This window comes from Oncorhynchus mykiss, chromosome 3 (genome assembly GCF_057628025.1).
Source record: "Oncorhynchus mykiss isolate SJ-2025 chromosome 3, ASM5762802v1, whole genome shotgun sequence".
In the NCBI taxonomy this organism is placed as follows: Eukaryota; Metazoa; Chordata; class Actinopteri; order Salmoniformes; family Salmonidae; genus Oncorhynchus; species Oncorhynchus mykiss.
The window spans coordinates 82,669,286-82,686,562 of record NC_143024.1 but is presented as its reverse complement, the minus strand read 5'-3'; the positions used below and the strand labels follow the sequence as shown (position 1 = coordinate 82,686,562).

The 17,277-nt window shown below is 44.4% G+C and overlaps 1 protein-coding gene across 1 annotated transcript in view; it reads right to left on the bottom strand.

The window, feature by feature from the left end:
* LOC110520514 (discoidin, CUB and LCCL domain containing 2) overlaps positions 1 to 17,277 on the bottom strand; it is a 31,008-nt gene that overhangs the window by 2,871 nt on the left and 10,860 nt on the right. Inside the window, exons 4-12 of the mRNA XM_090230293.1 lie at positions 13,195 to 13,319; positions 8,242 to 8,375; positions 8,115 to 8,155; positions 7,598 to 7,938; positions 6,032 to 6,179; positions 3,514 to 3,645; positions 3,333 to 3,426; positions 2,582 to 2,631; positions 2,380 to 2,514 (exon numbers count right to left, since the gene is read on the bottom strand). Of these exons, the coding sequence (XP_090086419.1) occupies positions 2,380 to 2,514; positions 2,582 to 2,631; positions 3,333 to 3,426; positions 3,514 to 3,645; positions 6,032 to 6,179; positions 7,598 to 7,938; positions 8,115 to 8,155; positions 8,242 to 8,375; positions 13,195 to 13,319 (1,200 nt within the window). The remainder of the gene's footprint in view (positions 1 to 2,379; positions 2,515 to 2,581; positions 2,632 to 3,332; positions 3,427 to 3,513; positions 3,646 to 6,031; positions 6,180 to 7,597; positions 7,939 to 8,114; positions 8,156 to 8,241; positions 8,376 to 13,194; positions 13,320 to 17,277) is intronic.

Below are 17,277 nucleotides of genomic sequence, written 5' to 3'. Positions count from 1 at the left end.
GAAGTTTAAAGCCGGATTTGGATACAAAAATATTTCCCAAGCTTTAAACATCCCAAGGAGCACTGTGCAAGCGATAATATTGAAATGGAAGGAGTATCAGACCACTGCAAATCTACCAAGACCTGGCCGTCCCTCTAAACTTTCAGCTCATACAAGGAGAAGACTGATCAGAGATGTAGCCAAGAGGCCCATGATCACTCTGGATGAACTGCAGAGATCTACAGCTGAGGTGGGAGACTCTGTCCATAGGACAACAATCAGTCGTATATTGCACAAATCTGGCCTTTATGGAAGAGTGGCAAGAAGAAAGCCATTTCTTAAAGATATCCATAAAAAGTGTCGTTTAAAGTTTGCCACAAGCCACCTGGGAGACACACCAAACATGTGGAAGAAGGTGCTCTGGTCAGATGAAACCAAAATTGAACTTTTTTGCAACAATGCAAAACGTTATGTTTGGCGTAAAAGCAACACAGCTCATCACCCTGAACACATCATCCCCACTGTCAAACATGGTGATGGCAGCATCATGGTTTGGGCCTGCTTTTCTTCAGCAGGGACAGGGAAGATGGTTAAAATTGATGGGAAGATGGATGGAGCCAAATACAGGACCATTCTGGAAGAAAACCTGATGGAGTCTGCAAAAGACCTGAGACTGGGACGGAGATTTGTCTTCCAACAAGACAATGATCCAAAACATAAAGCAAAATCTACAATGGAATGGTTCAGAAATAAACATATCCAGGTGTTAGAATGGCCAAGTCAAAGTCCAGACCTGAATCCAATCGAGAATCTGTGGAAAGAACTGAAAACTGCTGTTCACAAATGCTCTCCATCCAACCTCACTGAGCTCGAGCTGTTTTGCAAGGAGGAATGGGAAAAAATGTCAGTCTCTCGATGTGCAAAACTGATAGAGACATACCCCAAGCGACTTACAGCTGTAATCGCAGCAAAAGGTGGCGCTACAAAGTATTAACTTAAGGGGGCTGAATAATTTTGCACGCCCAATTTTTCAGTTTTTGATTTGTTAAAAAAGTTTGAAATATCCAATAAATGTCGTTCCACTTCATGATTGTGTCCCACTTGTTGTTGATTCTTCACAAAAATAGTGGTGTTTGAATACCCATACTAACATACTGTCTACAACATATTTAATGAGTATATACTACATACCATTAGTTAATTTTAGTATACTGTAAACGAACGGTATCATTTCAGTTGAGTATACTAGAGGTACGCTTGTCTAGCGGAAGTTGATGCTATTGCTAGCTTGTTAGCATAACAAATTACTATCTCGTCATTTTACGACTTCGGGTGTGTTCGTAAATTCAATCTGGAGTCCCAGAGTGCGCTCTGAGCGTTTGTAAATTCACAACGTTGTCAGTTCTTAAATTCAAAGTTTCTCTCTTGGAGTGTTCAGAGAGTACAGTGGACGCTCTGGCCGAGGAGCAGGGTTGATCCGAGCGTTCTGACCATCATCACAATGGCAGTCAAGCACCCAAGCTAACTGGCTAGCTACTTCCAGACACAAATGAGAGAACACCTCACTCTAACCATTTTATCTGCCCTGGCAGAGCTGGTTAGGCTGTTTTCATGTTATTCAGTGCGTTGGTGACTGTAACTGTGCTGCTGGCAACAATTTTAATTATGTGTTTTTGCCAACGTTTACCGACACCGGTCATATTCAACTGGTGTTGATCGTTTGTAAATTCATCAGTTATTCTGTGCTCAGGCGAGTCTGAAATCGGAGTAGATAGCCAGAGCGTATTTATGTCCATTGAGAATGCACAATGACTACACCAATTTGCTAAGAATGACGTGAATAATAAAGTCAATAAACAGTAGTTAGTTGGATAGCATATAGTTAATATACTGGCAAGTTTGATGTATTAGTACCCAACTAACATTAGGTACCTAGCTAACATAGGTATCTACTACTGTCGTGATATGCGGTTCAGAAGGATAGCATAGCCAACAAATTGTCAGCCAACATAACGTGTAGCGTAACTTATTTGAAAAGTCCATTTTATTACATTGCTCAACATTGTCATAATTAGTTAAAGCAATGAATTTGTATCCACTCTTGTCGGACTTCGGCTGAATATTTTCTTAAAATCTGAAAACGTTGTGAAGCCAGGGCCATTTTCTGAAGAATTGCATTATGGGCCCTAAAAGCATGGCAATAGTGTCCACTGATTGTATACCTTGTAGGTAGTATGGCATACTAACTATATCCATACTATGACTAATAAGCATAATATATACTCGATTTACATCACAAATAGTATGGTTAGTGCGGTTACTATGAGTATTCGAACACAGCTTAAGTCTTTTTAGTAAGTAGTAGGCAAGACAGATTTGGGACACGGCCTGTGTGTGTACCTGCGGGTTCGGCCCGTAGTCTGGGGGTGTTCCCTCTCACTCTGAGCCGGCCCACCTCACTGCTGCTGTAGCGGACTGACTCCTCCCCCTCCGCCATCTTGGATGGCAGGAACTGCTTCATACTCTTCCACCAGTCTGGACAGAGACACACGCAATAAACATCTAAACACACACACACACATACTGAGAGTGTTGTGTTTACCTGTACGGTCCCAGTGAGACAGGTCATAAGCTCCCTCTGAACTATTCTTCCTGAGGAGAAAGACGAAACAGAAAGAAATGTAACATGCTGACCACACCGTAAGCATTGCAAAATAAATGTACACTGTTAATGCACTGCAAGTCTCGCCTCTCCCATCTCCTCATTGGTTTTTAGGAGCATATACCCACGTGGGTGATTGAAAGAAACTGAGGTCCACACTCCAGGGCAGTTGGTAGTGGTAAAGCACCTTAAAGTTGGTTGCCAACAACCATATAAAGTCCACAGAAGAAAACTGAAGGAGGGATTACTAGAAACGAACTAGGCTTCCCCTTTTATCTGTGGATTCATTGTTGGAGTAGAGAACACACAATTGTGTGAATCAAAATGGGTCAAAATTCTACAAAGATCCAAAAAAAAAAGACTGTGCATTTCAGTAAAAATTACAACCCAAATGTTTATATCACAGGACAAATTAGCTAGCAACAGCATGTGTTTTGTCCTGACCTCAAATTAATATAGTTGGTTCAAAGTGTGTTTTCACACATCAACCTGCGTGTCCTGATCGTGTCTAGTGAGGATGGACAAACTCAACCTGCGTGTCCTGATCGTGTCTAGTGAGGATGGACAAACTCAACATGCGGGCAATGGCGCACGCACGTGCCCGGCCTAGTCAGCATGTAAGTGTGGTAGTTTGTTGGGAGTTACTGAGTGGATATCTGTTTAGTTGTTACTAGTTATAGTTCATCCTCACCTGTTCTTCCAGTGCCAGGCACAGACCGTGGTCAAGATGAGGGTGGTCAGAATCATGACCAACACCGGCACCAACATCGTTGCAAACGCCATGTCTACGACCACAACACAACCAGTGTGAACCAACCACAATCAACAACACAACTAGACATGGACTCTTTTCCCTTTCTCCTCTCGCTCACCGTTGATGGTGCATGGAGGCATGGTGGTGTTTCTGATGTCAGGGGTGTGGGTGGTCTGGCCGTACATTGGGGGGGTGTCTGTGGCCACTGAGGGAGGGGGAGGCCGAACGGGGTGGTATATCCGGGGCCTCGCTGTCCAATGGAAGAAGAGACAGAACGGTTAGGATCACATGACTCCAATAGAGTAGACTAATCTTTGTTATTCATTTTGCAGCACTTATAAAACACAATGAACACATGACAAATATAAGTTCCTACCAATGATCCTGCTACTTAGTTTAACAATGTTACCCAGCCTGTGCTTACACTTTAAGTTTATAACAGCAGATCATATTGAATGTTCAAATGGATTATATATATTATCTGTAAAAGATGGTCATCAGCGTCCTATCCACCCTGAAACAGTTTCCTCAGGAAGAACAGGCTCTTATTTCCCTTTGTTCAGATAGCATCCACATTGGCCTCCATAGGATCCCTCAACTCCAATAGCTAGGTTGCCATCCAATGAACACGGTGCATAAAGATGTCGTCATATGACGTCATTGTTTTAGCACTATCCACAGAGTTATTAAACTACAGTGCGCGACATGGTTCAATGCACTGTTAATCAGCACAATCAAATGTTGGGTTTCTTCAAATTGCTGGCTTCTTAGAGCTAAAATTGAGATCATGTATACTGTGCTAACGAAGAGCAATGTACAATACGGCGAACTTAGCAAACAAGGTATTTGTGCTATGTACAATGGTATTTGTGGTAAGTACATGGTATTTGTGCTATGTACAATTGTATTTGTGGTACGTACATGGTATTTGTGGTACGTACATGGTATTTGTGGTACGTACATGGTATTTGTGGTAAGTACAGTGGGGCAAAAAAGTATAAGTTTGGAGTGTGACTGTTTTGAGGTTGTGGACAGGTGTCTTTTATACTGATAACAAGTTCAAACAGGTGCCAATAATACAGGTAACGAGTGGAGGACAGAGGAGCCTCTTAAAGAAGAAGTTACAGGTCTGTGAGAGCCAGAAATCTTGCTTGTTTGTAGGTGACCAAATACTTATTTTCCACCATAATTTGCTAATAAATTCATTAAAAATCCTACAATGTGATTTTCTCATTTTGTCTGTCATAGTTGAAGTGTACCTATGATGAAAATTACAGGCCTCTCATCTTTTTAAGTGGGAGAACTTGCACAATTGGTGACTGACTAAATAGTTTTTTGCCCCACTGTACATGGTATTTGTGGTACGTACATGGTGTTGGTGGTACGTACATGGTATTTGTGGTCCGTACATGGTACATTGGGCTGCCATCTTTATGCACCTCTCCACTATTGGCAACAGATTTATATGCGAATATTCTAAAAGAAAATCTGCTCATTTTCCACCAAACTGTCTTGTTGCAGATAAAAATCAGTGAGTGATGATGTAGTGCACACACTTCAGTTTACATGTACTGATTAAACATGTAAAGTTCAATGTGTTTCCATCACATTGTCAACTCTACCGAGAGTTAGACTGTTGTGTTAAATAACCAAATGTACCTACTCTGGTCAAGGCACATGTGCTCTAGCCAACAGCTGGCAGATTATGAGGGTAGTCTGTGAGGGTAGGCTATTAGGGTAGGCTAGTCTACATGATGACATTATGGATAAGAGCCAGAATATTCTTATTTGTCAAATGACTGTTGAGCGTCGATCATCATGTCACCAGAATCAGACCCTCAATATTTATTGGAAAGGAGCATCAAGATCACCACCCTGTGAAGTTCATCATGAGTTATATCATCTGTAGCCTAATAACCTGCATGGTTTCCCGAGTCATAGTGGGAGGACCACACACACCGTGTCATCGCGTGACTTCAAGTTTACTTCAATATAATTATTATGGTTATTATATCAATATTTGCGCATAAAGACATTTCTGTAATGAATACTCAGGGAGAAAAAGGTGTAGATTCACATGCAGAGTGCGGCAGGTGTTTATTGCACCTTCACAGACAGGTAGGCAAACAGGCAGGTGAATCAACTAGGACTGAAGGCTATAACTGGTTCTCACAAACGGGCTAGGGAAAGGCTGAGTAGAGTCAAAACGAACAATACCTCACAAAGGCACAAACAGAATGAACTGAACTAAATAAGGAGACCAGGTGAGTAACTAACACAGGTGAAATCAATGAACAAGAATTAGACAGGGCTACGTTCAAGAACACAACAAAACAGAACACAAGGTTGACTAAGAAAATAAATACAGAACCTTACAATTTCTCACATAATTAATTTTACCGACACAAAAAGATCCCACCAGGTCGAATGAACAAATTAACTGTTGACATTTAGAAAATTGTACCGAAACGTCCTGCTCCTATCACAGCTCCCATGAATGTTTTCATAAGGTATGACCTTACCCGCATAAAAACTGGATGGAAATGTGGTTAGTGACACACAATGGTAAAATAATTGAAATTCACTGATTGGCTACAAAGTCAAAACATCTGCATGTGATTGGCTGGTTTGGTTACCTTGATGGAACTGGCATCCGAGCAGCTCAAACTTGAGGGCAATTCGCTGGTGCCACTGGGTGGGGCTTATCCTCACATACCGCGCCTCGATTGGTGGGATGAAGTTATTGCGCACCTCCTGGAGGTAATTGGTGTTCCCTTTAAAAATCTATCAGGAAACAGAAACAGACTTCTGTAGCAATAGCTAATGGGGTTCCTAATAATATACTACACTGAAGCTATGTTTCCAAATTATATATCTCATGTTATCTTGCCTGTGCTTACTGCCAACAGGTCTACCGTATTGTACATTTTATGTATGGTGTATAACAAATGTTTGATTGCTGCCTTCTTGGGACAAGTCTCTTGTAAAATAGATTTTCAATAGTATAAGGATAAAAAAACCTGATTACAGAGCCTGACCAGCACAAGCACTCAATCAATCTCCATCCATCTTTAATGAGCTGCTGTCCTGACTGAGTCTGACTGACCACAGCACTTAACAACCACAGTCAGCTCTCATGTTTCCTGCCATAAACAACCACAATCAATTACTGATGCCATAGAAACAAATGACTCCATCTTGCACTCCCGTATTTTGTCTAAAGAGGCTTTCTCTCTCCTTAAAGGTCATGAACAGTCAAAATCATGTTTTCCATGAAATTTGATATTTGAAGGAAACGGGATCAAAGTATGACGACCAAAGTATGAAAAATTACTTGCTTCTACAATGATAAAGTTTATCACAAAGTTACTGGTCCTCTCCTCCATGTCAAATACTTGGATTAATGATTAAGGGGACACCTTAAACTCTCATTTTAATACACCAAAGGTAACATGATATTCTCTAACCTCTAACCTTAAATAAGTACTGCCTTGTAACCAACATTGGAGAAGGCGTTTCCAGACGGGCGTGGTTTATATAGCTAGATAGCTACTCTACTGGTGCTAAAATACTTAAATGTTTCCCCTTTAATCTGTGCCTGGTGCTAGCTAGTTACTGGCTAGCTAGGTCTTAATCTGTGTATGGTGCTAGCTAGTTACTGGCTAGCAAGGTCTTAATCTGTACCTGGTGCTAGCTAGTTATTGGCTAGCTAGGTCTTAATCTGTGCCTGGTGCTAGCTAGTTATTGGCTAGCTAGGTCTTCATCTGTGTCTGGTGTTAGCTAGTTACTGGCTAGCTAGGTCTTAATCTGTGTCTGGTGCTAGCTAGTTACTGGCTAGCTAGGTTTTCAGTCAGCATGGAATAAAAGGGGGGGGAAGGGTCCATCAATACTCCCACCAAGTTGTCAACACATCCGTCAGTGCTGAACCGCATCACAAGAGAATAAAAACTACATCATTGATGCAATTTCAATGTTGTTTGAGTTGCTTTGTGTATCACTAAACTAGCTTGAGATTATTTTTCTGCAACACTGCTCACTGCATCCAAGAGCTGTCAGTCAAGGCCAGCTCATGAATATAAACTCCCCGCCCACTTAGCCTGTCGTTTCAAACATCCTGGTAGTTAGCCATGGGGGAAAAAGTACTTTTCAAAATGACTATTCAGGACCTTTAAGGTTATTGATGAGAGGGATATTTTCATCACCTTGTCCTGGGTAGCATCTGCCTCCCGATAGATGTTCCAGTGCTGTCCGTCATTGCTGTAGAGGACCCGATAGGCTGACACGTAGAACTGGTACTCCAGGAGGGAGGAGCCTGTAGTGGTGATGCCTGTGATCCTCTTCTCCTTCTTCAGATCCACCTGTAGCCACTGCTGCTGGTTGCTGTGAGCCGACGCCCAGGGAAGCCCCGCCCCATTAAGGCGGGCCCCGGTTGGGCCCCACTCACTGGGTTTGCCAATCACGTCACTCCATTCCCACACCGAGGAAGCAAAGAGCTGGGAGTCCCTAACAATTCCCGATTCTAGACCTAGTGTCCCATAGCAACCTGAGAGAGAGAGAAACTGTGAGTCTGTATTAAAGTGGGAGGACACATGGCTGTTTTGGATATTGTAGAAGTGATTGTGGTGGCAGGTGTAGTTGAAAAGGATACAGAAGCATGTGTGGCTATGGTGGTTGTGGTATTATGGTCTGTTTTTGTATATTGTAGCTGATTGAACTCACCACTGGTCTTGAAAGTGAAGAGGCTGTTGGACAAGGGACCACTGGAGAGAGATCGACATAATGATGAAGAGAGATGGAAAGGGAAGAGAATGCAGATGTATTCTCCCAGACAGACAGGAGTACTTACACAGTGGAGGAGACGTTGTTAGCCAGCGAGCCATCGTAGTGAGGGATGCCCTTACTGTTGACCACACTGATCTGACCGCCCACAGAGTTAGACACCACACCTGCATGGATGGCTGCTAGACACACTGGAGACGACTGAGGGAGGGGAAGGAGATATTGATTATGATCCATTCATGACTGTTTGGAAGATGTACATTTAGATGTATGACCATCTTCATAAAATGACTGCTATGTCAATTGAATCCCTGCTGTTGCAGAGAAGGGGTTAGAACAGGAAGAGAGAGAGATGGCGAGAGAGGTAGATACGAGAGTGAAAGAGGTAGAGAGAAAGGAGAGAGAAGGGTGGACAGAGAGGAAGGGAGCAGTGTGTCGGTGGTTGTGATTATTCCACTGTCAGCTGAGAGGCCATATATCCCAGTGAGGGACAGCAATGGGTTGGATAAAGTTTCAGTGAGATAGATCACAGAGGACAGCTCTCAGCCCACAGCCCCACAGATAACAGGAGATAAGTCAGCATGATGACATCACTTCCTGGCAGGGGGAACACTGAGTGGCATGAAGAAAAGAACGCTGATCCAAGGTCTGTTTCAACTCTTTAGAAATGCTTCCTTCCCTCCTTCCGTCAATTCATCTTATATTAAAATCACTGAAAAAAGTTGGATTGTTGAAACTCTTTCCTTATTTCTCTTTAGTAAACCCTTAGCATTCCAGTAACTGACTCAGTAATTTACTGACATCATAAAATGGATCCATTCATGCATATATTAGCAAAACACACACACATGCACGCACACACACTAGTGAACACACAATTAGTGAGACCAGTTCCCAGCAGTGGGCAGCTAGCTGGGTGAGTGAAGTGGGAAGTGGGATGGTTTTATACACACACTGTCAGATGATAAAGACACACACACACACACAAACTGACTTTAACCAAATAGTTGAGGCACCCACAACACTTGCCCTCTCAGCTCTAAAACATCCCAGGAACATACACCACATCCGAAGCAGCACCCCACCAAACCACTAACACAAACACACTGCACTAAACCACCCCACCCAGCCACTCGGAGCACAGACCACTTACACACACACACAATACATACACACGCACATAAAGACACACACACACACACAAACACTCCCTCATTACAACACATCATAAACCAACCCAAAGGGGTAGAACTAGAGAGGGACAAATTCCGACTGAGAAAGTTGACAGAGTGTGACCAAGTAAAGGAGAGGTGCAAAGATAGAGGGACTGGGTGAGGTGCACTGACCCCCCCCCCCCCTGTGACTTGAGGTGTGATCTAGAGGTCTCCATGGGTCCAAAAAGTTGGACTTGTTCTAAAATGAATCCGTGGCTTTCCCACCCGGCCCGATATTACAGACTACAAAGTGAAGCACAGCCGAGAGCTGCCCAGTGACACAAGCCTACCAGACTAGCTAAATAACTTCTATGCTCGCTTCGAGGCAAGTAACACTGAAACATGCACAAGAGCATCAGCTGTTCCGGACGACTGTGTGATTACTCTCTCTGCAGCCGATGTGAGTAAGACCTTTAAACAGGTCAACATTCTGACGGATTGGCAAGTGCGCTGACAAACTGGCAAGTGTCTTCACTGACATTTTCATCCTCTCCCTGACTGAGTCTGTAAAATCAACATGTTTCAAGACCACCATAGTCCCTGTGCCCAAGAATGCCAAAGTAACCTGCCTAAATGACTACAGACTGTAGCAATCACGTCTGTAGCCATGAAGCGCTTTGAAAGGCTGGTCATGGCTCACATCAACATCATTATCCCAGAAACCCTAGACCTACTCCGATTTGCATACCGCACTCCACACTGCTCTTTCACACCTGGACAAAAGGAACACCTATGTGAGAATACTATTCATTGACTACAGCTCAGCATTCAACACCATAGTGCCCTCAAAGCTCATCACTAAGCTAAGGACCCTGGGACTAAACACCTCCCTCTGCAACTGGATCCTGGACTTCCTGACGGGTCACCCCCAGGTGGTGAGGGTAGGTAACAACACATCTGCCACGCTGATCCTCAACACGGGGGCCCCCTCAGGTGTGCGTGCTCAGTCCCCTCCTGTACTCCCTGTTCACTCATGACTGCACGGCCAGGCACGAATCCAACACCATCATTAAGTTTGCCGATGACACAACAGTTGCCCGATCACCAACAACGACGAGACAGCCTATAGGGAGGAGGTCAGAGACCTGACCGTGTGGCGCAAGGACAACAACCTCTCCCTCAACGTGACCAAGACAAAGGAGATGATTGCGGGTTAAAGGAAAAGGAGGACCGAGCACGCCCCCATTCCCCCATTGACGGGGCTGTAGTGGAGCAGGTTGAGAGCTTCAAGTTCCTTGGCGTCCAAGCACACCAAGACAGTCGTGAAGAGGGCACGACAAAGCCTATTCCCCCTCAGGAGACTGAGAAGATTTGGTATGGGTCCTCAGATCCTCAAAAGGTTCTACAGCTGCACCATCGAGAGCATCCTGACGGGTTGCATCACTGCCTGGAATGGCAACTGCTCAGCCTCTGACCGCAAGGCACTACAGAGGGTAGTGTGTATGGCCCAGTACATCACCGGGCCAAGCTTCCTGCCATCCAGGACCTCTATACCAGGCGGTGTCAGAGGAAGGCCCTAAAAATTGTCAAAGGCTCCAGCCACCCAGGTCTTTGTTCCCAACAGGCTTCTGAACAGCTTGTACCCCCAAGCCATAAGACTCCTGAACATTTAATAAAATGGCTACCCGGACTATTTGCATTGCCTCACCTCCCCCTTCTATGCTGCTGCTACTGCTCTCTGTTATTATCTATGCATATTCACTGTAAAAACTCTACCTACATGTACATATAACCTCAATTACCTCGACTAACCGGTGTCCCTGCACATTGACTCTGTACCGGTACCCCCTGTATATAGCCTCGCTATTGTTATTTTACTGCTGCTCTTTAATTATTTGTTACTTTTATTTCTTACATTTTTTTTGGCATTTTCTTAAAACTGCATGTTTATTGATGTATTATACTAAGTTAAAATCAGTGTTCATTCAGTATTCAGTAAAAGAAATCGACGATTAATCGGTATCGGCTTTTTTTTAGGTCCTCCAATAATTGGTATCGGCGTTGAAAAATCATAATCGGTTGACCTCTAATATGGATAAATACATATTCTAAAAAAAAAACAGAGAACCGTTCCGAATGGACCCGAGGACAGTCAGACCCGTTCCGAAAAAGACTGTGGAAAAGAGACCCAAACAGTCTGTTTATAGTCAGTCTGTCTATTGTTTAATTAGTTTTTTTTACTTTCCTAAAACAGTAATTGTCTACCTCACGGTTCAGCTGTCAGAGATTTGAGGGCTAAATGCACACATATAGGCACAGGCCTAGGTGTCCACTGTATAATATTCATATAAAAATATATATATTAAAGGAGACAAGCTTAGGCCTAGTCCTAGAGAGACCGAGAGAAAGACAGAGATATGCCTGCACCAGGTTCCCGACATCGACATGGATTTCTGTCATCTCTGCCAAAGGTGCTTCAACAAAGTACTGAGTAAAGGGTCTGAATAATTATGTAAATGTGATATTTACGTTATTTTTTTTTTTGTTGACATTTGCTAAAATTTCTAAAAACCTGTTTTTGCTTTGTCATTATGGGGTATTGTGTGTAGATTGATGAGGAATAAAACAACATTTTAGAATAAGGCTGTAACATAACAAAAAGTCAAGAGGTCTGAATACTTTCCAAAGGCACTGTATATCAGACCTGACTAAGACCCGGAGAAAAGTCTGAATTTAGGACCCGGACCCGCTCTGGTCCCAGGTCGGATCTCATGGTTTTGTGCCGGTTGGACCTGTAAAGAGCTCTAGTCTGGTCCAATGAGCAACACTCCATGGCAACTAATGTCAGATTGACTCTAGGTGTAATGGTTGTAACCCCTTCCATCTCTGTTTGGCTGAACATGGAAAACCAGGGATCCTTTTCTGCCATGTAATCTACAACACTGCCTACACAAGCTCACAAACACCACCAGTCAAAACAGACACACACACATACACACACCACAAGCTCACAAACACCACCAGTCACAACACACACACCACCATTCACAAACAAACACACACCAGTCCGCTCAGCACCCTTCTCCAGCTGGGCTGAATTAGCCGTGAATTGACCGTTCCTTCGGCCAAACAATTAGCTCACCTCCCTACAACCCCTTTCCCTCCCCTGTGCTTTGGAGACACACACACACACACACCCTTCCGCTCTACCGTGCCTCTGAGCCACCCCTGGGCCTCCCCTCATCAATAACACCCTCAATCTAGCCCTCCCTCCCTTCCTTCCCAACCCCATGGGCCCTCTGACCCACCCAGGTATGAGGTCATCAGCCAGAGACTACCTCAGCCCCAATGACCTCAGAAACAGTCGGGGCATTGTGAGGTCATCAGCCTGGGACGTGCATACATACCGCTGAGAGAGAGGCCCTGTTTACATAGTCCTTAGAGAGAGAGAGAGAGAGAGGAGACAGAGAGAGAGAAAAGAGACAGGATGAAAGTTGGGAAGAGAGAGAGTAAACCGATAGAAAGAGAGAGTAAAAGAGATATAGGACAAGAAAGAGAAGGGAACATGACCATGAAGTGAGTCATGGCTCTGTGGCCAGTTAGTTCCTGTGGGGTAGAGGTGCTGGTGGGTACAGAGGGATCAGCAGGATAGACAGACTTGGTGTGTGTGTGGGGGGTGGAAGGGTGTGCACACCACAATGACTGGGACACGCAGACTGCCACACACACACAGACATACACTGGCGCCTGTACACACATGCAGGCCCACAGACACACACTCACACAGGCACCTAGATGTACGCATGCAAACACACACACACACACACACACACCCACCCTTATCTGTGTAATGTGCATATACTCACATCTCTGTAGCCGTGGGGTATGGTCCCAGAGATCTCCCCAACAGACGTCAGGCATCCTGCTGGACAGTATCTAGTGAACTCTGCCTCAGTGAAGTGGATTCCTTTGTCTAGACAGGTGATCAGATCTACAAAGACATACACACAGATCACATTAACTCAGCTCTCGCTCTGTACTACACCCTGTCTAGGTACACACACACACAAGTGCAACAGATACACACGGACAGACACATATGGACACACAAGTACGCACGGACACACACACACTAAGGGGATAACATTCTAGACAAACACTGAGGGGATGACCACAAGGTTAGAAAACCCATCCATTCACTGAGGGTGACAAATGGAAAACTCCCCCGCCTGACCATGCTACGGTATGGTTTGACCACACTGGACTGTGGGGGATATTGGTCATGTCTGGTCGGGTCATGACCACATGATCAAGTAGTGATTCAACCTGATGTGTAACCAAAGCAACAACCAGTCACCAAAGACAGCATTGGTTCTGACGATCGTCGGATGTGGCAGGGATTGCAAACTATCACGGATTCAAAGGGAAACCCAGACGCGAGTTGCCCAGTAATGTGAGCCAACCAGACAAGCTAAATGCCTTCTATGCCCAATGCCTTCTACGCTCACTTCGAGGCAAGTAACACTGAACCATGCATGAGAGCACCAGCTGTTCTGGACGACTGTGTGAACTTGCTCTCCGTAGCCAATGTGTGTAGGACCTTTAAACAGGTTAACATTCACAAGGCCAGGGGGCCAGACGGATTACGAGGACAGGTACTCCGAGCATACGCTGACCAGGTGGAAATTGTTTTCAATTACATTTTCAACCTCTCCCTGACCCAGTCTGTAATATCTACATGTTTCAAGCAGTGCACGAGAACACCAAGGCAACCTGTCTAAATGACTATTGCCTCGTAGAACTCACATCTGCAGCCATGAAATGATTTTAAGGCTGGTCATGGCACACATTACCACCATCATCCCAGACACACTGGAAACACTCCAATTCGTTTACCGCCCCAACAGATCCACAGATGACGCAATCTCTATTACACTCCACACTGCCCTATCCCACCTGGACAAGAGGAACACCTATGTGACAATGCTGTTAATTGACTACAGTTCAGTGTTCAACACCATAGTGCCCTCAAATGTCATGACTAAGCTCAGGACCCTCAGTATATATACACCTGTTCTGAAAGCCCCCCCCCCCCCGAGTCTGCAACACCACCATGAAGACCAAAGAGCTCTCCAAATAGGTCAGGGACAAAGTTGTGGAGAAAAATTCAGAAACTTTGAACATCCCACGGAGCACCATTGAATCCATATTTTAAAAATGTAAGAATATGGCACCACAACAAACCTGCAAAGAGAGGGCCGCCCACCAAAACTCACGGACCAGGCAAGGAGGGCATTAATCAGAGAGGCAACAAAGTGACCAAAGATAACCCTGAAGGAGCTACAAAGCTCCACAGCAGAGATTGGAGTATCTGCCATAGGTGTAACGCTAGTCGTCAGTGGAAGGAAGAGTGGACCAAAGCGCAGCGTGGAAAATGTTCATGATATTTATTTACAAAAAACACTCAAACAAAAATAACAAATCCTAAAACAAAAGCGAACAGTTCCATCAGGCACAGACAATAAACAGAAAATAACACCCCACAAAACCCAAACGGAAAATCACAACTTATATATGATCCCCAATCAGAGACAACGATAGACAGCTGCCTCTGATTGGGAACCACACTCAAAAAAAAACAAAGAAATAGAAAACATAGATTGTCCCACCCGAGTCACACCCTGACCTAGCCAAACATAGAGAATAAATAAGGATCTCTAAGGTCAGGACGTGACAATAGGACCACTTTAAGCCATACACTCCACAGAGCTGGGCTTTACGGAAGAGTGGCCAGAAAAAAAAGATTTTGCTTAAAGAAAAAAATAAGCAAACATCTTTGGTGTTCGCCAAAAAGAATGTGGAAGACTCCCCAAACATATGGAAGAAGGTACTCTGGTCAGATGAGACTAAAATTGAGCATTTTTGCCATCAAGGAAAACGCTATGTCCAGCGCAAACCCAACATCTCCCATCACCCCGAGAATACCATCCCCACAGTGAAGCACGGTGGTGGCAACATCATGCTTTGGGGATGTTTTTCCATCGGCAGGGACTGAGAAACTGAGAACTGGGACAGAGGTTCACCTTCCATCAGGACAATGCATACTGCATACTGCTAAAGCAACACTTGAGAGGTTTAAGGGGAAACATTTAAATGTCTTGGAATGGCCTACTCAAAGCCCAGACCTCAATCCAATTGAGAATCTGTGGTATGAATTAAAGATTGCTGTACACCAGCGGAACCCATCCAACTAAACGATATCATAACCGCCATCGATAAAAGACAGTACTGTGCAGCCGTCTTCATCGACCTGGCCAAGGCTTTCGACTCTGTCAATCACCATATTCTTATCGGCAGACTCAGTAGCCTCAGTTTTTCTAATGACTGCCTTGCCTGGTTCACCAACTAATTTGCAGACAGAGTTCAGTGTGTCAAATCGGAGGGCATGTTGTCTGGTCCTCTGGCAGTCTCTATGGGGGTGCCACAGGGTTCAATTCTCGGGCCGACTCTTTTCTCTGTATATATCAATGATGTTGCTCTTGCTGCGGGCGATTCCCTGATCCACCTCTACGCAGACGACACCATTCTGTATACTTCTGGCCGTTCCTTGGACACTGTTCTATCTAACCTCCAAACGAGCTTCAATGCCATACAACACTCCTTCCGTGGCCTCCAACTGCTAGTAAAACCAAATGCATGCTTTTCAACTGTTCGCTGCCTGCACCCGCACGCCCGACTAGCATCACTACCCTGGATGGTTCCGACCTAGAATATGTGGACTGTAGCCAACCCCCAATAAGTACCTAGGTGTCTGGCTAGACTGTAAACTCTCCTTCCAGACTCATATCAAACATCTCCAATCTAAAATCAAATCTAGTCGGCTTTCTATTCCGCAACAAAGCCTCCTTCACTCACGCCGCCAAACTTACCCTAGTAAAACTGACTATCCTACCGATCCTCAACTTCGGCGATGTCATCTACAAAATAGCTTCCAATACTCTACTCAGCAAACTGGATGCAGTTTATCACAGTGCCATCCGTTTTGTTACTAAAGCACCTTATACCACCCACCACTGTGACCTGTATGCTCTAGTCGGCTGGCCCTCGCTACATATTCGTCGCCAGACCCACTGGCTCCAGGTCATCTACAAGTCCATGCTAGGTAAAGCTCCGCCTTATCTCAGTTCACTGGTCACGATGGCAACACCCACCCGTAGCACGCGCTCCAGCAGGTGTATCTCACTGATCATCCCTAAAGCCAACACCTCATTTGGCCGCCTTTACTTCCAGTTCTCTGCTGCCTGTGACTGGAACGAATTGCAAAAATCGCTGAAGTTGGAGACTTTTATCTCCCTCACCAACTTCAAACATCTGCTATCTGAGCAGCTAACCGATCGCTGCAGCTGTACATAGTCCATCGGTAAATAGCCCGCCCAATTTACCTACCTCATCCCCATACTGTTTATATTTATTTACTTTTCTGCTCTTTTGCACACCAGTATCTCTACCTGCATATGACCATCTGATAATTTATCATTCCAGTGTTAATCTGCAAAATTGTAATTATCCGCCTACCTCCTCATGCCTTTTGCACACAATGTATATAGACTCTTTTTTTATTTTTTCTACTGTGTTATTGACTTGTTTATTGTTTACTCCATGTGTAACTCTGTGTTGTCTGTTTACACTGCTATGCTTTATCCTGGCCAGGTCGCAGTTGTAAATGAGAACTTGTTCTCAACTAGCCTACCTGGTTAAATAAAGGTGTTCTCAACTAGCCTACCTGGTTAAATAAAGGTGTTCTCAACTAGCCTACATGGTTAAATAAAGGTGAAATATATATATATATTTTTTTAAACTTCAAGGAGCTGGAGCAGTTTTGCCTTGAAGAATGGGCTGTGCCAAGCTTATAGAGACATACTCCAAGAGACTCGCAGCTGTAATTGCTG